We start from the raw sequence: 25,593 nt of genomic DNA on the forward strand, positions 1-25,593 counted from the left end.
CAAACCCAGGCGTGTGGGAGACATTCAGCACAGAAACTCAACATGACTAATCCTTAGAAAACAGTCTGAAATCGATAGTTCTTCCCCACTGCCTGGACATACCGCGGAAGGCATCCCCTTGGGGCTCTCAAGGAGCCATCTGGAATTTTTCAGACTTAATATTAGTGCTTTGCTTTTACTGAAAGGCAGCAAAAACCCTCACTGGCCTTCCACCTGAGACATTTAGTGGTCCATTGGCATGGATTTTCCTTTATTCCTGTAGCTCTGTGAGAAATTAATTGCAAACCATCCAAGACATGCTTTGCTTCCTTCCCATCAGAAAACACCAAGAGTGAAGATGTTTCCTTGTTGCTGACTCTTTTTTCATGACCTCTGCAACTTAAGAAATTCTCTAATTTCTTTTTTCTTTTTTAATTTTTATTTTATATTGGAGTAGAGCTGATAAACAATGTTGTATTCGTTTCAGGTGTACAGCAAAGTGATTCATTTATACCTATACATGTATCTGTTCTTTTCAAATTCTTTTCCCATTTAGGTTATTACAGAATATTGAGTTCCCTGTGTTATACAGTAGGTCCTTGTTGGTTATCTATTTTAAATGTAGTAGTGTGCATATGTCAATCCCATTTCACCTCTGTTCAGCCCCCTCTGCCCCTTTGTTTGATGGTGGTCATCTCTGTTGTAGGGGGCACAGGATGTCTTTTGGCTCTGAGAGTGCCCACACTGTCACTAATTTGGAGCTTCAGGTCATTCCCTAGACCCTTCCCTCACAGCTGACCTAGGAGCTGGCAAACTCAAAGGTGGTTTTAAGGTGACGTGGTGATTTCTGAGGAGCTCCAGAGTGTGTCTGAGTCCGAACTCTAGTGTGTGGTGCTGAAATTAATGCAATTTAATACATTTTAATCAGGGACCCACTATGTTCTAAATAAGACATGGTCCTAGGTTCCAAGAAGCTCACAACCTAGTGGGAAGACTGGTGTGTGAAAGTGTGAAATAGGGGGACTCCAGGGAGAGGATAGATCAGCTCCACCTGAGGAGGCCCAGCAGTGTTTCTCAAGCAGCCGACACCGCAGTGATGACTTAGTATCATGTCAGCTTCCCTCCCTTTGCTCCCGTGTCCACCACTCAGATGCCAGTTTTCTCTCCACCAGATCTGGGGACCCTCTGTAGTTTTCACACACAGAAGTCTACTTGAAGAGACCTATAAGGTTGAAATGATTTCACTTTGCCACCCAATGGAAGTTCAAGGCTGTCTCACCATTATTCCTGTGTCTTTATACTGTACTGTTTGTTCACATAATGGACAAAAATATTTCTGATCAGCAGATAAAGTAAAGTGGTATCAGGCATCCCAAAGTAGCCAAAATTGTCCTTCAACCACTATGCACCCACTGAATGATTCTTGCCCCAACGTTTGTCATCATGTCTCATAAATATTAGTTATGTTATGACTACATATAAATATTAGTTATATAAAGTTTGGTAGCTTTACTACCAAACTCATGCATTTGCCTTTGGTCATCTCCCTGCTATGGGCTCCAGCAGGCCCATCATTTAGAGGAGAGGACCCCTCCCTCCTGGTTTCTTGCCTCTCCCTTCAAAATTCTAACACCTCTGAATGCAGTATTATGCATCTCTCTTTCTCCCAAGAAAAGCATGAGTCAGTAGTCAAGACTGTATCTTTCAGACTTGAGGGGAATTCATCAACAAAGTTGTGTCTGTATTGCTCAAAGTAACTCAATTAATAGCCGAGAAAGAAAAGGTCATTATTGTGAAAGGGGTTGATATGATGATCCGTTGGTATCTTAATATTGTAATTAGACCTGAGCCTCAAATGATATGCAAAAGTTACCACTTTGTAGAAGTTCTGTGGGATCCCAATGGTTGCCCTTCTGCCTCATCCTGACTCTCACAGGTTTAGAGACATAAGGCCAACATGTAGACGGTCTACGTCATACTCACTGAAACATTAAATTCCACAGTGAGTGGAAGCGAAAAGCAATATTGATATGGGCACATGCCATTTCTCTTACTTCTGTCTCATTTTTTATTGTCCAAGTAGATTTCTTTTTTACCTACAGACACTTAATCTAGTGTTTATTTACATCCCTGGTATTTTCTATGGAGGCCTGGCCTTCAGCACTAGTGACCTCACAGGATTTCATCCATCACCACATTTCTTTTATTGTGAGTTCTTTTATTGTGTGTGATAAATCCAGACAGTTTAAGTTTGTTTCAGTCTTACGTCACCATGCTAATAGACTATTTTAATAACATCTACCACTCAACCAATCCAGGTAAGCTTTGGGAGTGATTAATTGGAATATACCATACAACCAACACATCAATTACACCATCTACTACTATACTGAATTTCTATTTAACTGAATTTTGGGAGTGTAATTTCTATGAGCTTATTCTTGATCATTGTTGTACCTATAATTATCAGTGTCGCAAAAGATTTATCATGCTTATTATCTCATTTTAGGTCACCAGTCTCTTCAGAAGATCACGGTAAGAATCTGTCTTACTTATACTAATTCAGAACTAAAAGTTGAGCTGTGGTCCTTGCATTTCACTGTCAGAGGGAAGAATTATTTAAGAAAATGTCTTTAAGATGTTTGCCTTGTGTTTTTTTAGTGCACAGTATGAAGCGCTTTTAAAAACTTAATGCATTCTAGCTAAATTTGATGTCTTGTATTATCTTCAAATCTGTTACAACTATTTTGGTTGACAGATATTTCAAAGCTTAACGTATTCTGATTTCTGTCCCATCTCCAGATACAGTTAACCCTTGAACAATGCAGGGGCTGGGGGCGCCAACCCTCTATGCAGTCGAAAATTTGTGTGTAACTTAGAGTTGGCCCTTCATATCTGCAGTTCCTCCATATTGGCAGATTCAACCAACTGCGGTTCCTGTAGTGCTGTAGTTTTTACTATTGAAAAAAATTCCTGATATAAGTGGACCTGCGCAGTTCAAACTCATGTTGTTCAAGCGTCAACTGTACTCTGTGTGACTCTGGGCTGGTCATGTAACTTCTCTGAGTCACAGATTTCACCTTTAAAGTGGAGATTTGTAGTAGATATTTCCAAAAGTCCCTTCCAGAGTAGACATTGAGATTTGCAGAGAATGTTATGAGTCTGAAGTTGGTAGTAGTCTGAGCTGTTACGCAGTTGAGGTGAGTTATTTGCATTTTAAGAGATGACTATTTTATTCAAAGGATAAAGTGTGTAGTTTTGTCACATCTAAGGTTTGGAGTTGTACATTTATTCAATCAGTCATTCAGAAATGTTTTATTAAGTGTTTGCAATGAGTCAGTTATGTTATATAATCATGTTATACAAATATGCTATATAGGGCTATGTGCAGGGACAATGTGATGTGTGACACAGAACTTTTTCCCTCAAGGAGCCTGATGGGTCCCCTTTTGGGGAAGGGGGCAATGAAATGACACATACGTACTGCAATACAAAGTGAAATTTGATTAATCTTTTATAAAAGAGGGATAAGCCAGGACTCTAAGAGTACCACTGACATTCCACTTCATGCTCATTCAGCTAAGGCACCATTATCTATTTAGCCAAACAAGTTTAAAAAAAAAACAGCTGTTTTAAGCTTTCCTCTTCACCCTCTCATTGCTACGTGGCCACTAAATTCTATCAACTCTGTTTTTTATTCTTCTTTTACCTCTGTTTTCTTTTCCATCCCCATTCCTTTCATTTAGGGCCACTCCATATCTTACTTGGACCTTTAAAATTGTCTTCTAACTGATAGCCATACCTCTAGAATTCCTTCTTTTATTTCACTGTATACCTACATATCAGCAAACTGATTATGGTAAAAATCTACTCTCATTGCCTGTAGGATGAAATCTTTTCAATAGACAATAATTATATTCATCTTTCCAATATTGAACTTAAACATGGAATAGAAAGTCCTAAGTGATGGACTCTTTGTCTTCCTATACTGCTTACTGCTTCTTTGGGCATTTTTCCCCTTCTCTCTATGCTCTGTGCTCTAGCCATGCGGCATTACATCTAATTTCTGAAACTCAGCACGTTTATCATGTTTCCCTGCTTTTAGCCAGGCTGTTCTGACAGAAGGCACTCCTCCTTTTTGCCATAGACAATTTATACTTACCATTTGAGACGTTGTTAATCATATCATCATCCGTGAGAGCTTTCTGCCCTACTTAACATTGCATCGCATATTTTTCTTCATTCTGGAATTTAACTTAAAAATTTGATGCTTGATTTACCTATCTCCCCTGCTAGACTGTGGGTTCTTTGATATAGATCCCAACAAATAGCAAACATTCAAAAGATGTTCATTAATTGAATACTTAGAGAGAGGTGGAGTTTTTAAGTAGGCCTGTTCTGCTGCCGTATCATAAAGTCTCTCCCAATGTTGGAATGAAGTTGTATCATGTTCTATGAAAAATCACAGGGGAAATTATGTTCAGGCGTATTAAGTCAGAATTAGGCATCACCCACCTAATGATGACCTACTGTTATATGCTATTTTGCTCATCGGTGTTGGTATTGACTAGGTTTTTTATTGCATATTTAGAGGGCCTTAGATTTTCCGGTTCAAATGATAAACCAGAAATTTGTGTTTGGTTTTTATTTTGAACTAGGGTTTCCTTTAATGACCTTTGTTTGCATTTGCCTTCCTGTTTGTAAGAACTTAATCTCCCATTCCAGAATAAAGGGGGATGGGCTTCTGAATTACAATTCTGTAGTCCGCTAGGAATTCTTAAGGGCTATGGGCTATCAGCAAGCAGTGTCAATGTCCTGGGGAGTCCTGAACAGTGACAACTACCCAGAAGACGTGTTCAGTATTAACAGCACTTCAGAATCGATTATTTTAAGAAGTGGGTATATGTGATTAATTAAACATTATCCACATTTAGAGGGCTTTTACATTTTCATGGCTTCAAAACATTTATTACATGTCCGTGCCTCTTAGTTTGATTCTGCAACTTCCAAAAATGATTCAAATATGTAATGTAAAATTATAATGCTGATTGACCTAATCTTACCTAATTTTCATATCTTCTAGCCCATGTATCCTTGGAAAAATATTCTTTTCCTTTTCTTTATCACCAAGATTTTCTATTAGCACTTAAAATGTGTTTTCTTATGTTTATACATTTTAAAGTGTTCATGTTTGCTGTGGTTAGCATAAAACCTTGAGTATCATGTCATCAAGCTTGTGTTTGTATACAATAATGACATTGCAGTGTACTTGTAAGAGAGGTAAGAAGTAGCATTTTTGCTTTCTCAAAGTTACGGGTAGAAAAATCGAGGCACATTGGGCAAATGGATTGTGAAATTGGAAAAGAAAGCTCTGTGCCTCTTGACTTTCTATTTTGTTTGCTTTCCACCAGTGATCCTATTCCTCTCTTTGACTGGTCTCTTTGGCTATCCCCAGAACAGACTTCATTCCTGAGAAAATCTTATTTTCCAAAGTCCAATAACACTGACCTTCTCCACCCCCTCAGATTATCCTTTCATGGAAAATGTGCTTGGATATCGTGGCTTTGTTATTTTCCCTCTTAGTTTCAGTTTCCTTACCTGTAAAGTGAGGCTATTCGTATCTACCCTGCCTACCTCATGGGATTGTTATGAGTTCAATTGTGAAATCATCTGTGAAATCACTTTCCAATTTGTTAAAAGCACCCTGCACATAATGCTGTTGATGTCAGCAGTGGATGAGGAAGTATGTGTATATTATGATGTTTGCTCAGCATTACATACTGCCTTTGACAAGTTAAAAGATGTGCTGGGGAGGAGAAGGGGTGTGGAAAATGTTTCTTTCAACATTATCATTAAATATTAAATTTTATTGGAAGCCTTTTTATATCTGGGTGAGGAGGAGTAAAATGGTTAATACACAATTTAGCCTGCAGTGACAAAGTAAAGGGACAGTTTCTGATTAGATACGGGGTCATTAGATATGGGAAATTGATGATATAAGGCATAAGTGAAATGTAGAATGTTTCTATTTTTATCACAGAGTATCAGAGTCATTAAGAATAAAGGCTAAAATTTACTGAGTGCTTCTTGTGCAGAGACACTGTGCTAAAGTGTTTCAGCTACATCATTTCATCTTGAACAAAGCACACTACACAGGAAATGTGTTCTCCTCAGTTTTTAGTGGGGGAAACTCACAGTACTTACATAACTTGCTGAAGATCACACAGCTAGTTAGTGGTAGAGTTAATTTTCAAACCCAGTTCTAACACTCCCCTCTTGCTCATTTACCCACCATGTCCCCAGAAAACAAAAGAAGTGATTGTCAGCATTCAGGTGAATTGATAGAATTATAGAAAGAAAAAAAATTCCCTCTAACAAGAGGTTATTTACTAATGTGTGAGTAATTTCCTTTTAATGACAAAACAAAACAGATCAAAAATAACAACTTCTCCCTCCTGCTGGGAATGATTTGTCCCCGTAGAAAAAGTAAATACCAATGTCACATTCTCTCATAATTAGTTAACTGAGTGAAACTGAAGCTTCAGGGAAGCCTGCCATGCGAAGTCCCAGGGGGGACGTTACATTTTAATGTTACAGCTGGAAGCCAGAGTCCTACTCCTTGTCAGGAGATAAGCTTGATGGTGATGAATTGCCCTGTCCTACAAGTTTCCTCTGCGTTTAGTGCCTATTGCCCCTGGAGCTACCTCTGGTGGGTGCCCAGGCTGCTTCGCCTGCTCTGAGCGCTCAGATTCTGTCTTGTCCTCTTAGCTTGCTTGCTTTACGGCCTCTCAGAACGCCTCTGTGCTGGGGCACTGACAGAGGGTCAGCTTCCAACCAATGTCTGTTCACTTACAAAGTAAAAGACATTAATTGAGAGGAAATGCCAACAATCTGATTCCCCCTGACATGTCTGAAGCAGGTATCCCTCTCCTGTCCTAGCCCCCAGACCTGTTGTTGGTAAAAATGGTTCTTTCTCACTTTATATGGTAGTTCTTCTGTTGCAGCAGTAACACAGTGAACAAGAATGGGAGTGGAGGCTATCTGGAGATAAAAACTGTAACAGCCATAATCACCAGTGTAAGTCCCCAAGGACGAGCCACTGTCAGGAATCGAGGCAGTTTTACTTTGCAGTGGGTTGTGCAGGGAAACGCATTGTAGAGTGGCCTAAAGCTCTTTAATACATCGATGGCTGTCTCTGGCTCAAATACCATAGATTCATATTTCTCTCTAGTATAAATACATATGTACATATACATTTACTGAAATAGAAATATTCATAAAAATGTATAAAATTTATCTGCTCGGTTTAAATTATAACCAAAGGAACTACTGTATACCCAGCCCCCAGTCTAAACAATAAAATATTTGTAGTAATCTGGAAGCTTCGTGATTGCCTTTCTGATTACATTCTCTTCCCTCTCCTATGGGGATAGCTACTATTCTGCTTTTTTTGTTAAAAATTTCCTTGTTTCTTTTCATCATTTTACTACACGTATGCATATTTCACCTATGGATATATGTGTGTGTAAAAATATATATTTTATAGATGTATTCCATATATGTGTGTATATGTATATAGTTTTGCTTATTTTCAACTTTTATAAATTGAATTCTTTTGCAAACTCTTCTGTGATTTGCTTCCTTTGTTACAGAATAATGCTTTTGTAATTCATCCTTGTTGATGAGCATCATATTCATTTCATTAATTTTTCATGTTGTATAGTGTTCTGTTGTATGAATATATAACAATTTATATATCCAAATTCTGCTGATGAGTGTTTAGGTAGGCTCCAGGGTTTCTTTCTTTCTTTGTTTTTGTTCCTTTTGCTATTGCAAACAATATTATGAACATTCTTTTTCATAACTCCTCCTGGTGTCCATTTGCAAGAATTTCTCTAGGGTTTAAACCTGGCGATGGCATAGTTAGGTGGTAGGTTATACACATATTTAACTGATAACAAAATGACAAACTGTTTTCCAAAGTGATCATTCTAATTTATACTCCCAACTGCAGTGAGAGTTCCTAATAATCCACATCTTTGTCAACACTTGATATTAACTGATTAAAATTTTTTGCCAATTTGGTGGTAATGTCAAATGGTATCTTGTGATTTTAATTTGCATTAAATAATTACATATCAGATTGAGCATTTTTCATATATTTGTAGGTCATTTGTGTTTCCTTTATTTCCTTTGCCCATTTTTATTTCTTTATTTCCTTTATTCTTTATTTCCTTTGCCCATTTTTATTTCTTTATTTCCTTTATTCTTTATTTCCTTTGCCCATTTTTCCCCAGTGGGTTGTTTTTTCTCCGTGATTCATAAACAGTTTAATGTATTCTAGGTAAAAAATTTGTGTTGACTATACGTGTTGCAAATTTTCTCCAGTTTGTGGTTTATCTTTTCAAACGGGGACTTTCCTTCACTGACTTGCAAAGCCTGTTCTGTCTCCTCATATTTGTGGGTTTCCAGATTCCCTTTTCTGTTTTATTTATCTGTATGTCTATTTCTGTACAATACCATGTTGTTTTAATTGCTTTAACTTTGGTAGAAATCTTGATATCTGGGAGATACCTAAAATTTGTTGTTCCTCAAGAGTGTCTTGATTGTATGTGGACTTCTGCTTCTTCATATAAATTTTAGAATCAGCTTATCAAGTTTTGTGTTGCAATTTTCATGGCAATTGCATGAATCTATACATGAGTATAAAGAGAATTGATATTTTTATGATAATGAGTCTTTTCATCTCAAACCACATCTCTTTACATTTAACTTTTTTTTAACTAATTAACCTTTTAAAATGCCTATCAACAGAGTTTTATAATTTTTTTCATGAAGGTTTTGGCCATCTTTTGTTAAATATATTCCTAAGTACTTAACATTTTAGTGATATTTTATATTTTTAAAATTATATTTTCTAAGTGAACATTGTTGGCGTATTAAAAGGCAATTGACTTAGAATCTTGTTTCAAAATCTTGAATCAGGATTCCTGCTAATCTTTTATATTCATAAACTTTATCTAAAGGGTCCTTTTGTGAGGAAAGTATTTTCCTGAGAATTTTGTTTCATCTTTTCCAGTCATTGTGCTCTGTATGAGTGTTTTCTCATTCTTTCTGTGCCGATTAGAACGCTCGGTATAGTATCAAATACACGTAGAGATAGCAGTATTGCCTTGTTCCTGACCTCCAAGTCAGTGCCATCCACAAGTCACCATTACTTGTGAAGGTCATTGGCAGGTAGTCGTGGTGTTGGTGGTGTGGTTGTATTGTGGATAGACTTTTAAGGATTTTCCCCTTCATTCAAATTTGTTAAATTCAACAGGTATTGAATTTTACTGAATTTTTTATTCATCTTTTGAGATGATAATATGCTTTTTCTCATTGGGTCTTTTACTATGGTGCACTTCATTGATTGATTTTTTAGTAGAAACCACTATTATATGCATGAGATGAGTTCAAATTGGTTATTACATTTATCTCCTTTATATATTGCTGGGTTCAGCTTACTAATATTCTACTTAGAATTTTTACTTCCATATTCGTAGTGTGATTGGCTTTTAATTTTTCTTTTTTATAGTATAGTGCATGTATGATGTTCATAGCTTCATAAAATGAATTGGAAAGCATCTCCTCATTTCCTAACATCTGGAAGACTTTGTGTAACACTTGAGTTATCTATTTCTGGAATATCTTAGAAGATCCCATCAGTAAAGTTGTCTAGGGCTGGCATTCCCTCTGTGGGGAAAATTTCAATGACAGATTTGTATTTTTTAATGTTGGAGGAGATAGATTTTCTATTTCTTCTTGAATCAGTATTGGTAACTATTTTTAAAGGAATTCATCCATTTTATTAAAGTTATTTTTCATTTTTTGGCATACATTTTAAAATACTATCTTACTGTCTGTGTAACTTCTATGAGATCTGAGGTTACATCTACCTTTTCATTTTTAATATTGTTTGTGCCTGCTGTGTGTGTGTGTGTGTGTGTGTGTGTGTGTGTGTCTCCTCCACCTTTCTCTCCCTCTCACCAGAGGCTTAGAGCCCTCTTTATGTTACTGATTTTTCAAGAAACGATTTTTTACCTTCATTGGTCCTCTGTATTATGTATTTGTCTTCTGTTTCATTAGTTTCTTATGTTTATAGTTTCCTTCCTTCTAATCATTTGGCTTATTTTTATTCCTTTTCTACTTTTTTTCTAACATAGACATTTAAGTACAAACATTACCTGAATGCTTTCTCTTCCCTATATATCTCCTGGAATTCCATTTAGATGCATGTTAGACATTTTCATGCTATCCTATATATGTTTTACCCTCTATTCCCTATTTTATATCTCTTTGTTTCTCTGGAATGCATCCCAGATAATTTCTTCAAAGTTGTTTTCTTGTTCATTTTTACTGATTTTTATTCCTGTTCATTTAAGATTATTCTAGGTGAGCTGCTCGTTTCCTTGGGCCTTTATGCACGAGAATTCTTTAAGTCCTTCAGAGAGGTTTTCCAGTCACCAGAGAAAACTACCAAACTTGATTAATATAAATTAAATTCTCCATTTGTGAGTTTGTGTGTGTGGGTGCTTGTTCGGTTCTTGTTTAGAATGCATAGGAAACACAGAGACATTAATTCAGAGTGCATCGTATTCAGATAATGGCAGTAACTAGTTAATGTTCATCACCAGTCATTATGTCTAAGTCTCTCTAGTTATTTTAGTTGTCTGAACCACATTCTCTGGTAGATTCCTTAGGAAATCAGTTTTTTCATACAATAGCAGTTGGTCTGGGTCTTCTCCCTTGAAAATTAGTTGTGCTGCATACAAACTCACTGGGGCACATGTTCTTTCCTTGACATTTTAAATATTACATTTTTCTCCTGTCATAAAGCATTTGCTATTAAAGTCTAATGATAATATTCTCCTTATAAAAGTCACTTTTTTTTGGTCTTAATACCCAAAGGATATTTTATTTTCCTTTAATGTTCAGTACTTTTATGAAAATATGCCTGGATGTAGATCATTTTGAGACATGACACTATCTAAATATAAAGTTTATTATTTTTTAAACTTCAGAACCGTGTTCTTGAATTAAGTGTTTGTTCTGGTTTTTTGCTTTGGTTGTCTTCAGAAATTCATTTTGTATGTTTGTTTTATCTTCTTTGCTTATCTTCAACCTTTACCATTTTCTCTCAAATTCTTTTTATCCCTTTCCTCTTTTCTTTTTGATTCTTAAAAGTTCTTTGTTTCTTCTACTTAAGGCTTTATTGGTTGAATTTATTTGTTCTTGTGTTCTTTCTAGTTTAATTTGCAAAATGTTTTATTCTTTTATTTTTAGTGTTTTGTTGAATTAATATCACCTCATTTCTGAGTTATTCGAATTCTGATTCATGCTATTTCTTTGTATCATGTGTCTTTAAGCTCATTTGAAAGAGTACGTTACTACTTTTTTTTTAATAGCAAGTATTTGTGATTCACTTCCATTATCTGTGGGAATGTTATTCTGTTCCTTATTGTTGGTTTTTTTCCTTCATGTGAGATTTTACATCCTTTTTTTGATACTTTATGTGAAATTAGTTTTTCTGAAATTTAGAAAGAAAAACATTTGTCAGCTGTTCTAACTTCAGAGAGCTCTTTCTTCGGCTGGTTTTGTGTACTGTTAGAAATGTGGTAGCTTGCTTTCTCAGACTTCCCGGCTTTGATCCCTAGCCTCTCTTCCATCCAGACCTCTTTCCTTTACTCCTGTTGCCCCTGTTCTGCTCAGTGTGTATTCCACTTAGAAGAGTACCCTCACTTTGGGTCCTATCTTGAAGGGGAGCCCTGGATGGTCAGTTTTAAGAGTTTCCAGGGGCTGCAATGTCCCAGGTACTTTTAGTCCTTACTGGGGGCCCTTGCACTCATGGGCTGTGGGAATGGGAAAAGCTTCTGACAGTTTCTGTAGGTGTTCTCACCTTGGCCCACTGTACTGTTCAGTGAACACCTGTTGGCTGTTTTGAGGCTTCCTGTTCTCAGGTCCATCAGCTGCCCTGCTGCTTCCCTGTGCTTTCCAGCACAGACGTTGATAGAATGTGGGTCATTTGACTCTTGGTGTCTTCTCTCCAGCCACTCGTAATTTTGAGGTTTATAAGGGTATCTTGTTACTTCGTCTTAAATGTTGACCATGTGTTTTTGGTTCTTCTGGTTCCTCTGTCTCTCTATATCTGGAGACTCAGGAATATTCAAATAGTCTGCTGCAACTATTACCACCATCTTCCCACATTTCCTGATTTTTTTTAATCCAGCGTTTTAGCTTAAATTGTTAAGGAAGTAGCTCATTCCCCTTATTCTCAAAAAGAGAAACCTATATTCTTTTTTATTTAAATAAAAGTTACACATCTTGAGAGTTATATATTTTTTAAATATCTATGATACCTCCTGAAATTAAAAAATTTTTTTAAAGAATAATTGATTTTTGAGAAACTAAGGTTGGAGGGATTAGTGGTTTGGGTCCTTGTGTTTTAGCAAAAATAAGTTCAACTACTCCTTTGAAATTATTTGGCATAATATACTCTTATGTGTACTTAAAACTGAAAAACAAGGTCAGTATTTATTAAAACTTAATAAGTTCCAGGCAGTGGCTTAAGGGATGTTCTGCTGAGGTTTAGAGAGGTTAAGTAACTTTAAGGTCACACCAAACTATTAAATACTGAACCAACTGCTCTAAATGTTTTATATATATTTAACTTTCACAACAATCATAGTACTACTATTATTCCCATGTTACAGATGAGGAAACTAAGGCACAAACCTATTAGGTGACTTGTTCAAGGTCACATGTGTAGAACTAGGATTCAAACTCATACTCTAGATCCAGATCCCATTTTTAGCCCCCGTCTGTATAGTCTCTCAATAACATGGCTAAGTTTTGAGCTAATGTTATAGGAAATCTTGATTCTTTTTGTTGAAAGGAGACCTCATAATTATTGGGTTGGAATTGGTCGTTAAAAAAGAGATTTTATTTTTTTCTTCTCGTATCAGTGAGCAGTACCCTTGACACAGAAGAACAATTTAAAGTTATATTCTTGTCCACTTCTTTTACCTCCATACTTCCATAATCAAGGAAACAGGGATCTAATTTCCGGTCAGTAGCACTCAATCTTAAAAAGGTAGAATTCTTGAAAGGTAGCTATTTCCTTAAGAAAATATCACATACGAAGAGAATTATTTTATGACCAGAAGAGTAGAGTGGATTAAGAAAGTTAGATGTTTTTCCTTTTTATTTTCTATAAACTATTTTTTAGTAAAATGTGATAAGTAAGCTTGGCTAATGATACAGATGGAAACATCTGCAGATCTTTAATTGCCTTGCTAGGAAGAGTTTCCAATATTGGCCATTGCAGTATGCCACTTTGCAGTGACCTTGGGCTAGCTAATGCAGAGTTGCTAGAGGGTTTTTTTGTTTTTGTTTTTTTGCCCCCAATTCAGTTTATGACTGTGGAATCCCCTATTGGCTTTTGTATTTAGATTCAAACTTTTTAGTGCTCCCTTTTGAGGTTCTTCCTCACCCTGGTTTTGTTTACTTGCTTGAATGAATTATTTCTACTTCCTGCTTGGGGGGCCCTCTCCAGATCCCATCTCCCTTGTATTCACACAGCCATATGGCTTATGTACCCTCCTACCATCTCTCTGGCAAACCATCTTCATTGTCCTTCATTCCAGCCCCTCCTCTGTGCTCATTAATTCTGTGTTTTCGAACCACCTCCATCGATTCTAAGGACAAACAATGATGAACTTTTCTAACAACTCAAATGCCCGTGATTTATCCTTCCCTATTCGCTGACTGGTTTTTTGAGTGTATTCCAAATTTTTTCTCCATGGGTGGTGTTGCCCTTCTTATTTAACTGTATACTCAATGAATAGAAATGTTGCCCCATTCTATGCTGTGCCCTGGCACAGACCTGATTCCCTCTATACAAGTCTCACTGTAACATTTGCTGCAGTATGTGGTGTTGGCAAACAGCACCTTCCAGTACAAATCTTTGAGTTCCATTGTAGCCTCATTAACATTGTTCCCTCTTGTAGAGGATAGGTTAGTGCTGGTCCTTTTCCAAAGAAATTCAGTTACTAATGTGCTGAAAAGATGGCCTTTTATGGTGGTCTCACTGGGCGCTCCCCAAAGGCTGTGTGAAAGGAAAGGAACAAAAATGACAGCATGAAAAAAAGAAAAAAAAAAAAAGATGACAGCATGCTTTTCCTTGGCTAGTCTTTCACATTTCCTAGGAAAACAGACAATCACTGCTGATTAAAAACAAAGTAAAACAGAACAAGCAAACAAAACAAACCCCCCCCCCCACCCTGGGCTTTCCAAAATCAGGTTGTATTACTTTAGTTCTTTCCTGACCCTACTGTTCTCTCTCATTCCCCCTTATTAAATCTGACTATTGACTGTAACTGTATAATCCTTTGATCCTTTTGGGTTCTTTGGAATGCGCTGTTGGTGATCAGTATCTAATTATCTTTTGAAGCCTTATTATAGATGTCTGTGTGTGTTGAGGGGGGAGTATTCTTTACTAAGAGTTACATACAACTTTGCTTTACATTGCCTTTGGCCTCAGAGAATATTTAAGTTAAAGTATTTAAAACACTGCAAAATAGGAAACTAACTAAAAAAAGGAGAGAGGAAGGGATGAAGGCTAATCTCCTGGTTGCTTTTAAGTGGATGGGTGGGAAGAGGTCATCAAATACCGTTGTGTCGTGGATCCTCCAGCAACAAATGAAGCTTTCATAGATCTCATTCCTACAGATACATCACCTGTCCTACAGGTAAGTGTTTAAAAAGGGAGTGGGAAATGACTGTCTTGATCTGCGTGTCATCATCTGTGAGAGCAGAGATGAAGAATTGCGCTGGCTTTATAAATTTTACTGTTTATTTAAGCTCTTTACTCTGTAGAATGATATTGTCTGGGTTACCCATATAACCAAGGGGCTAGCAGGTACATTGGCAGTTATTGTAGTATGGTCCTTATATAAGGATCATTGTTATTGTTACTCCATTTGTCTGTGTTCTACTTAACTAGAAACCCTAATAGCCAATGAAAACTTTTCACCCAATCTGCTCTACCTAAAGCTTGTTTTTAATTTTGACGGCTTTCTCTTGCAAAGAACTGGGTGGGTACTGGCAACTGAATCACGGTCTTAGACTAAGCCTCTCTTGTCACGAGTACCAGTTGCAAAATATTAGAATACGTTGTTCCTTTTTTAGGGTGGTTCCTAGAAGTTAATCCTGGATGTGTTACTTCAACCTGTACGTTCCAGGATCTTGGAAGCATTTTTCCTGTGTGGGTTTTTTTTGCCCATGATGCCCATTATAGCTCCTTAGCCTGTGCTGTCCTGGATAGAGCTGGGAAAATAGTCATCAGTCCAGCCCCTCTTTTTCAAAATAATGAAGTTAACTAAATGCTTCCTTCCTCATTTTGCCGGCTTTCTGTGTCAATTCTCTTTTCCTGGATGCTCTGAATTTTAGGGTATGACTTTCTTAGCTTCATGCAACATCCCTTCTTCCAGTCAGTGTAACTCCACACAATACCTATGAGTAGTTCATTACCATGGCATTTCCTTTCCCTGGTGCTGCATCTTTATTTTCTGCACCTTCCCTCATCAGAGCTAGAAAAGTATGGGGCATGGAGACAACTAAACCTGCATCCCTCGTGGCTGACCAGGGAAATGTTGGGAAGAGGGGACCTCGTTTCATCACCTAGTGACACCGTAGTGCTATCTGACAGTCTGTACAGCCACATAAGGGGGGCAGTGTGGTCCCCTGCTGGGGAGAAAAGGTTCCCTCGTCAGCGTTTCACATGCTGGGCTGACAGCCTGGCTCTATTACACAGTAGCTATGTGCCCTTGAGCAACTGTCAACCTCAGTAAGCCTCAGATTCTTCATCCTTCAAATGGGGGTGATAACAATAATACTACATATCTAGTCGACTTACTGTAAGGATTAAATTGGATAATATGGGGAAAGCATTTAGCTCTATGCCTAGCACATAGTTTGCTTGCAGATATTAACAAAAGAAAGGGACAGAGCAGGAGTGTAAAAATGCAAGAGAGAGAGCAAGAAAAACTGTCAATGTCAAATAATGAAAATGGGAATATATTTTTCTATAAATAGACCCGATAGATCTATTTGCATGGACTTATGACTTTATTTAAGCCTATTGTTTTATAAATTTACTGGAATTAAACATCTCCTTCAGGGAGCCCAATGGACAGAGAAAGAGTTGTGTCATTCTGGGCAGTGGTCACTTGAACGTGGATGGTAGCATCAGGCAAAGACAAGAGCCTTGTTCTTGGCGTGGGAAGGACCAGGCATCGCCTCGGCTCTGCCTTTTGCAGGTTGGGTAACCTTAGGCAGGGCACTGCTCTCACGCCTTGGTGTCTTCACTGAGCAGGCTGAGCTGGCTGACATCTAAGGCTCCTTCTGTTCAATAGATTGAGGCATCTAAGCGAGGAAAGGATGTTGGACAATGAAACACATGAGGCAAAACCAAAAATGTCATCTGCCATTTTGGAAAGGTATTTTGGTGACTCCTCCGCCCTGCTAGCGTATGGATTCCTGCAGCTGAGTGCCAGGCAGTTACTTCTGCTTGTGAGGACAAACAGCACTGCTATTTTCACACCTCACCACGTACCCAACTTTCGAAAAGATGGAAACCTGACTTTGCAAAGCACGTAAATGCTGCAGGCAGCTTTCACACTGGCAGTTTTCTTTATCAAGGTAACAAAATACATTACTATTTAATTATGCAGCTTCCAGCTTCTCTCCTGACAAAGCAAAGCCCCACGGCTTATTGAAAAAGGGATTTGTAAGCAGCCAGAATCCACTCAATTTTGCTCAGTCTGGTGACATTCCCATCCCCTCTTTTCACTCTAGGAAGTGAAGGCAGTTATTTCAGCCACTGCGAAAAAATTAGAGTGGTGTTTTACAAGATGGTGAAAAAGTCGTTTAAACCATACCGTTTCTGCAGCAGTTGGCTCTGTTTCTCCGATCATGCGTCTCTCTGTTTCTCGTATCTTCCCTAACTAACCCTGAGGGCTTCTTCTCGTTCTTGGAAAGCATGACCCATCCTAAGACGTTCTTCTTCTGGTATTGATTTCCCAGCGAACTTTCCTTTTTTTCCTCTTCTCTAGATTTAAGCTCTTTTTATCTTCGAGGAAAAGAGTGACAGACATGACCAAGGTTACATTTGGAAAATGGAGTTGCTGAGTGATTTTCACTGACATTTTTTAAAAAAGTCTTTGACCTCACATTGCTCTCTGAGTCTTGGAAGCACCCTCTTTTTACTTCTCTGACTCATTTCTCCCTGCTCCCATTTCAGCTCTCCTTCTTTATCAAGTGAAACTGCTTATCACTTTGTCCTCCATGGCTCTATGCTGCCGGTCTTCTCTATAGAGAACTCTCCTCCCATCTTTTTGCCAATGCAGATCTTCCCTTTTTAAACAATTTCTAACAAATTCCCTAGGAAATCATTCCATACATCACCCTACTTCTTTAGCAAGCAGAGCTACATGTGGTTGTGTAAGTGTACACATGTTACTTTATAGGTACCCTTACCTTTCTGTCTTTAGAGTATATGAATCCCTAAGAAGAATGAAGGTTTAGTTTTATTTTTTTCTGTCTTAGCAACTGGACAGTAAAATCTGCTCTTTAATAAATATCTTTGAAGTTCAACTCATATACTGAAGCCTTTTCTACTTTGTATCTTATCCTTTGAGCAAGCTTCAGAACTAACCATTTGCTTTATAATTCTTGCTTCTAAGGTATGATATTGCTTAGTTAACTTAGCATAATATTGAAGTGAAAGTTAAAACTTATTTTTTCATTTCTCTGAAGTAAAATGCTTAATTTTTCTGTGCTTCCAATTAATATCTGTCATATGTTGATATGGAGAAGAGCCTAAATTAGTGTTTTTCTTATAACTTAATTGCAGATACAAATGATCTTGTCTGTCTTCACACTTACAAGTAAGGACAAACTCTAGAAATTTTACCTTTTTCGAAAAAGGTACACTTTTGCTGTATGTGCATTTTGCTGGTATGTCTCTGAAAGTGTCAACTCCTCCTTGGCTTTATTTCGTTCCAGGGAGGAGTGTTTTGGCTAAACCTGGTCTTCTTCTCAGTTCCAAAGGTCTTTACCTGACAGAGTGGTCAGTGTGCTGCTAGGAGATGATAAGGTACTTAACGGACATCCCGATGACCGGATGACCTATAAACCTATCATCTTTTTGAGCTCAAGAGCACACTCATTTGTACTTGGATCTTGGCCTTAAACACCATTTCCCATGCAGTCTTGATATTTGGTTAAAACCGATAACCATCCATCACTTTCAGGCCCCGTCAGATCTGCTTGCAGCTACCGCTGAATGAAATGTGAGCGCACTTCTTCAACCTAAGATCCTCTTAGAGGTCCTGAAGGACAGTACTAAAATACATCACGTGAGTCCAAGGAGACCCATCACAGGAGGAACGCCAGCCTGACGTTGAGGGAAGGGATGATGCCGAATCCCTGATGCTCTCGTGAAGATCCTCCGCAAACGTCATTAGGACCTGAGGCCGGCAGCTCCTCTTCTCCTTGGCACGGTCCTCTCATCTGTGAGGCTAACGAGGACCTTATCTCTTAGTTCTTCCATTTCTCTTACCCTCTCAGGATTATGCTTTATCATCCAAATGCCAGGAAAGCAAAAATAAACAAAGTTTGTCAATCTAAATTAAATTCTCTCAGCATTCTAGGGATGAAGGACTTTTGGAGAATACTGGAACTTTTTTTGTTTTAATCTCTTACATTGCTAAAGCAGTTTACAGTGCGCTAAGCATTTTAGTACGTATGACTTTATTCGTAAGGAGAAAGAGTGTTATTGTGTACTATAATTATTTAGGGTTCATGAAGTTAGTAAATTGTAATCAGATTGAAACCCTTTACAAGTAGGAAAAAACCTCCCTGTGGATGGAAGCTCAACGTTTATTGAACAAAAATAGTTGATAGGATTCTGTAACATTGATGCTAAAAATGAATTTATATTTTTCTAGTTTTATGGGAATAATTGGGTATTCCTTTAGAAGATGGTACTACATAAAAAAGTGTGTCGAACCACTTCATCCAGAAATGATAATATTAATCTGTCATCACTAGAGAAAACATTAATTTTGAGCTGTATAGACTGTCAAGAAGGTATTTTCAAGAACTTCTCTGGTCCCCCAGTGACTAGTGTTAGCACATATTTTCACAGTTGGTGGAAAGTAACATGTTGTGACTGTGGAAGAGTAGGAACCCAATTGGCCCCTTAACTTGTGAACTTGTCTTCTCCAACCCAATGCCCAAAGCAGATTAATTAACCTAGGACATTTGTTTTAACAGTGAGCCAAGGCTTACTACCAATGTCCTAGTAAGTAACATGCATCGTTGCTTAGTATAAGGCTGTCATTTGACCCATAATATAACCATTTCTGGTTTATTGAGATACTTACAATGGTGTGTCACTGCCTCTAATAAACACCACTATATACCTTAAAAAGATATGGAACTATTTTCAGCTCCAAAATTTACTGCCAGGTGTAGCAGGGGCCGGTAAAGTAGACTTTCTTCTATTCCTTAGAACGTCTTCCTTGACCCAGAGTTTGAAGAATATTGAAATGATAGCCAGCTGAATCACCAGACCATAAGTATCCACCAGGTAGTTAGTAAGCACTTCATATATTTCCTGTACTATAGAGTTTTCATTGAAAGGTGGAGTATGGATAAAACAAAGAGGAAAAAAATTAAAAACACAGTCCCTGTGTTCGTGGCTTAATTGCAGAGATGGGACTTAAACATGTAAAACAACCAGAGAACAATTTCACAACAAGAGATAAACAAGTGGGATGTTTGGGAGAGACATCTGGTTCCTGTACTGTTTATAGATCATTCCAGTGCTGTATAAGAGAAACGGAACCAACTGTTTCTGAAGGGAGCACGTCCTGGTCCTCTGGCAGCAAGGTGCACGTTTTCTGCCAGGAGGGAACACTGGATGGGGGCTGTTTATTTTTTCTCCAAACAGGAAACCTCTTCCATGCTAATAGCAGCTTCAAAAAGATTGCTGTAGCAGATGGAAAGAACCCATATACATTCATGAATTCAATTAGCAGGGACTAATTGAATTTGAGGATTAACTCTGTCATTAGAGAGACACAAAACCTATTTATGTCTTCCGTCTCTGGTTGCACATGCTAAGAGGGATTTGGCACAGGTGGTATCTGAGTATTAGACCACTGTAGCATTGAATGGCCCTTAGATGCCACTGATGGGTTAATACCAATGACGATGGGATGATAAGATGACAAACTGTGTGAGAGGTGTGCTCTGTAACCCTCCATTCCGTATTTCAGCAGTGGAGGAGACGCCAGTCGGCAGTGTGAGGAACACAGGACTAGAGTTCTGTGAGTGTTTGCCTGACTGGAGAAGAAAAAGAGGAGGGGCAGTCTCTTCTCACATCTGATGATTAAAGAGAGCGCACCTTATGCAGAATTCCTAATTCAGTTCAACCAGCATTTGTTGTCTGCAGAGTCTTCTACTTGCCTTCCTCTTGCTGCTCCAAAAAGCTGGTCCTTCTGATAAGTAGTCTTCCACCTTTTCTTATTTACCTGCCGAGATACTCATGATGTAAAACAGATGACACTGTGTGCAGATACACTCCCATAGATCACACAGGTGACAGAAGCTACTGTTCTTGGTCAGTTCCCAACCCTAACTGAAAGTCAGCGCCAACCCACTGACTCCACGCACATCACGATGCAAGTGTGGGGTGTGGCAGCTTGTGTTTTCCAAAAACAGCCACAGCGGTATCTCCCATCGCACACATTCTTCTTGCAGCAGGACTTTGACGTTCTTTTCATCGAGCTATGAGGTATGTGTCTCCTTTCCTTGAATATGGGCGAACTTAAGCCTGCGGCAGAGCGGACGTGACGCTGTGTGATTTCCAAGGCAAGGTGACTTCCACTGGGCTCCCTTGGAATGGTTGCTTTTGAAACAGTCAGCATTTCAGGAGGAAGCCCAAGCAACCTGAGGAAGCCTGCGCGAGAGGAGTCAGAGCTCCCAGTTACCAGTTGTGTGTGTGACCTTCTGAAAAGTGGCTCTTGGAGCTTTCAGTGAAGCTGCCTGAGCTGATGCCAGATAGAGCAGAAATTTCTGCTTAACCCAGCCCAAACATCAGCTTTTGAACAAAATAAATAATTCCCGTGTTAGAGCCGTTGCGTGTTAGGATGGTTTGCTATGCAGTAATAGGGAACTGATACAGGTTTATGTGTCATTATAAGAATAATCTTGAGTTTGTTCTAATATATTATTAAGAACCCTTAGTATTCTAGCTATTATTAGCAAAGAACATGGCATGTATCTTATCATCAACTGTCAAAACTTCCTTGAGGCCTAGATTAAAATGCAGAGGTCTTTAGAGATATCTAATTCCTCCTTTCTTTCACCTCGTCTTGGGTTTGTTCAGTATGACTATGTAAAATAATATCAATTGTCAGTCATTTTCATGAGCTGCTTCCTCCTTTCTGCCTAATTAGCATAATTCACGATAGTTATCCATTATCATTAAATGTGTGTTAGATTACTTTTGCTATGGTTCACGATTATATTAAATTCCATTTTGGGAGCTAAGCCTTCACAGTTTGTTGCTCACGTACCAGGGCTTGCTGCTCACAAAGTAGAAAAATTGGACAGAATGCTGCTGATAAGGAAAATGCAGGAAAAGCTATGCAGAAATATGTATCTCAGAGAAGTAAGCTCTTGGGCATCTGACGGTGCAGACTCTCTGGTGGCTGAGAAATAAGTAATAAAGGAAAAGTGTGAAGACACCTGTCGTGATCAGATCAAGGGAATTGTGAACATGACATTCAGCCGTAGGGATGCTTGTTATTCAGTGTCTGCTTTGGCATAAAAAGAGTTGCAGCCTAAAGCCATAAATTGACTTCATTTTCTATGTGATGCATTCATGAACCTTTTGTTTGGGGTTGTTTTAATTTTTGTCCACCTTGCTCCAAGTTAAAGAAGAAACAGCATGGTGGAAGGAACTCTGACCTAGGAGTCAGAAATAATAACAGAAAATATAAAAGAAATAATAAAAATAAAAGAGACAAGCACCCTTCTGTCTCTCAGTTGGATTGCTAACTATCTGTGTGACCTTGGAAAAGTCAATTTACTTCTCAAGCCCCATTTTCCTTATGTATGAAATGATAGGGTTAGACTAACTAAGGCTAAATAGAGCTCTGCAATGTGGAATATGGCTTCTGAAGCATTAGTTTTGTGTTGTGATTCTTGCTTTGCAGATGTAAATGTTTAGGAGTAAAAAGTATGCAGAACTTGGCAAAGCCAGATGTATATTTATGATTCTCAATGAATCAACTGATTTTTACCGCCTAGGCCTCCACAAGCCATTCTTTGTTCAACAGTTTTTGTTGTTACGTTTAATTTTTTCTTCCACAATTAAAAAAAAAGATTTAGGGCTTCCCTGGTGGCGCAGTGGTTGAGAATCTGCCTGCTAATGCAGGGGACACGGGTTCGAGCCCTGGTCTGGGAAGATCCCACATGCCGCAGAGCGGCTGGGCCCGTGAGCCACAATTACTGAGCCTGCGCGTCTGGAGCCTGTGCTCTGCAACAAGAGAGGCCGTGACAGTGAGAGGCCCGCGCACCGTGATGAAGAGTGGCCCCCGCTTGCCACAACTAGAGAAAGCCCTAGCACAGAAACGAAGACCCAACATAGCAATCAATCAATCAATCAATTAATCAATAAAAAAAAATAAAATCTAAAAAAAAAAAAAAAAAGATTTAGATGACTGCTATCATTAGCAAGTGACAAACAATTCAGCAACAGAATATTAATTTTAAAACTGAAAAATAACTGAACATGAAAGATTAAAAATTTTAAATAGACATAAATGCTCAGGCTTGTGACTCTTTATATACAGCGTAGTTATTTTGGTAGATTTATTGAGATTTACAAACATACATGTGGCTTTGCCAAGTTCTGTATACTTTTTATTTACAAATATTTTTGTCTGCAAAGCAAACTTCACAACCTTAAACTATCCCTTTGGAAGTCATATGCCATTTTCTAGAGCTACAGTTGACCGTAGTCTAAACTTCTCATTTCATAGAAGAAAGTGATTCATTTCTGTGTAATGGTGTTAAAAACATCAGTATTCCATGGTGTTCTACACAGAAGACCACAGTGGTCAGAGTCGCTGTTTCTTGAGCTTACTTGCAAGGCAGAGTCTCAAAAGAACTGATTTTATCTTCATTTTCCTAATGAGAGAGCTGAAGCTTGGTCAATTGCCCAAGGTTATAGCTAGTTAATGGTACTCACAAGACTTAAACTCAGGCAGTATGATTCTAGACTCAATTAAAATATATTCCTTCCTAATTTGGATTTCTTGCCAAAATATCATCTCTCTGAGAGGATGGAGTATATTTTGTATGGTCAACCTTGAACAGGGCCTGCCATGGCAGAAGCAGGCGAGCCAGCCAGTGGGCCCTTGGACTGTTTTCTCCCCATCGTGATTCCAGGTGATAGGAGTCATTTTTTTCCTTCTGTGCTCTGATGGCTAAGGATGTCCAGGCTCTGGGGAGTCCAGGACTAGGAGAGAGGCTGTGAGAAGGAAGACAGTGATTCCTTCCTGGTAGTCCTGACTTTTCAGTTCCAGCTTTCTCTCTCAGGATGTTTACTGTTTAGCAATTGATTAGAAGTTACAGTGCTGAAGGAAAAATAAATCATTTCTTGTGAACTAATGATTCAACTTCTAAACTCTAAAACTGACAAGCTTTTCAGTTCTCTACCCCCTTACTTTCCTGTCTGACTGTCTTAAGTTTATGTGATTTAATTGTCTGGGAAACTCAGTATCCACCTACTCAATAACCCTTGTGTCCTATTGGCCATTTGACTTCCCTTGTTCTTTTGAATTTGGGAGCACTGTTGCCTCCGTATGAAGGAGTTTTGGAAAAGGCAAGAAGGCAGGCTCATAGCTGAGGAAATAATAAAGAATAATACTGTAATCATAACAACTCATTATTTGTTTTTAAGCTTGATCTTTCAGAAGGTTATTATCTGGAGTTGAATACTAATGGATTCAGGCTCTGTTTATGCAGAGCAAATCTTAAACAACAGTGTTCAGGAGGGAAGGACATTAATCAGGAGAGAAGAGGGCCTTGTGCCTAATAATGTTTGCATAATAGCTACCCTTGAGTGTATTGCTTGACTTAAAAATAAATATTCATGTTTTCTGTCTCCAGTACAATTGGAAATTATTTGTGGTTATGATTCTTTTATATGCTCTTCTATCTGTTCATGGGGACTTTAAATTGGGAGGCTGTAGGAAACCAAAAGACATAAATAAAAATGCTTTTGAGTGAGTCTGAGGGAGCAATGGAAAGCCGCCGTAATGGGGGTAATCCGGAGCAATTGAGCTGAGAGCAGGTCGTAACTCTGTTTGCAGGAGGGAAGGGGCGGAATCAAACTGGCATGTGTCAGGACATTTATACGATCCTCGATTTACTTTTAACGCCTCCAAAGCTTCTCATTACTCTTGGGATAAAAATCCAGGTTCCTTCTTTTGACATAGAGGTGCTCCCTGGAGCATTCCCTTAGGAACTCCACAGTTATGACCTAAGACAACCCAGCCTCAGATGTGATAATGCAGAACTCTTCCCAGGGCCCCTCAGACAACATGGCTCTTAACTTCCAAGTCCTTGTTCATATCTTCCCTTCATGTTTTAAGGATTTTCCAAATCTTCTTTGCTAATTAAATCCACTTATTGTGGAAGAGTCACCTTAAATTTCACCTCCTCCAACAATCCTTTGAACTCCGCAGCTAGCATAAGTTTTCCTCCAGCCTCTCATTCATTCATTCATTTGTTCATTCATTCATTCATTTTCAGGGCTCTTTCAATAGTATTTATCCTGGCGAATTTTTGTTATCATCCTTATTTATTGCTTATATGCACCAAATTTTATTCACTGGTGCTTTAATTAGCGAATTCACTTTTCTTTTCTCTCCCCTTTATTCTTTCTTTTTTCTATTTCTTTTAAACTTGAGAAATGTTCCAATATGGTCTTGAAAACGCAGGCTCTACATTGCTAGGAACTTCTGCATGCAAGTTGCAAGGCTCTTCATTAGCTGCCTTCTCAGGCAATTTCCCTAACCTTATTTCTTTCCTAAATGGATACTCTACCTCAGTCAAGAGAACAGCCTACAGTATAAAAGCCCAGACTGAGTCGATCTCCCAGACCCGCAACTGCTCATGCTTTCCCCTGCCTCCCCCTCCCCGTCCTCTGAGGCACAGCTGACATCTCGGGGTGAAGCGCCAACCATCCCCCTGGGTCCCTCCTCCATGCCTCACTTCTGACGGGGCCTATGAACAGAGAGATGTCTGCCTGACTCCACCACCCATTTACCCTCATTGCTAGGCTCCTTCTGAAGTGTTCATATGTCTCTTTCATGTACTTATGTATAGTCACAAAAGTACTCTACCCCTTCTGTCAATATAACTTATCCTATTTAGAAAGTACTTTTTTGGTTTCATCTTTACTACAGAGAGGTAAGCAGGGCAGCTGTTAAC

At 38.5% G+C, this 25,593-nt stretch overlaps 1 protein-coding gene across 3 annotated transcripts in view; it reads left to right on the forward strand.

The window, feature by feature from the left end:
- The window catches only part of DGKI (diacylglycerol kinase iota), a 473,650-nt gene that overhangs the window by 419,309 nt on the left and 28,748 nt on the right, over positions 1-25,593 (forward strand). For all 3 annotated transcript variants that reach the window (XM_057550578.1, XM_057550579.1, XM_057550580.1), the window contains one exon: positions 2,489-2,514. In XM_057550578.1, the coding sequence (XP_057406561.1) occupies positions 2,489-2,514 (26 nt within the window). The remainder of the gene's footprint in view (positions 1-2,488; positions 2,515-25,593) is intronic.

This window comes from Balaenoptera acutorostrata, chromosome 7 (genome assembly GCF_949987535.1).
Source record: "Balaenoptera acutorostrata chromosome 7, mBalAcu1.1, whole genome shotgun sequence".
In the NCBI taxonomy this organism is placed as follows: Eukaryota; Metazoa; Chordata; class Mammalia; order Artiodactyla; family Balaenopteridae; genus Balaenoptera; species Balaenoptera acutorostrata.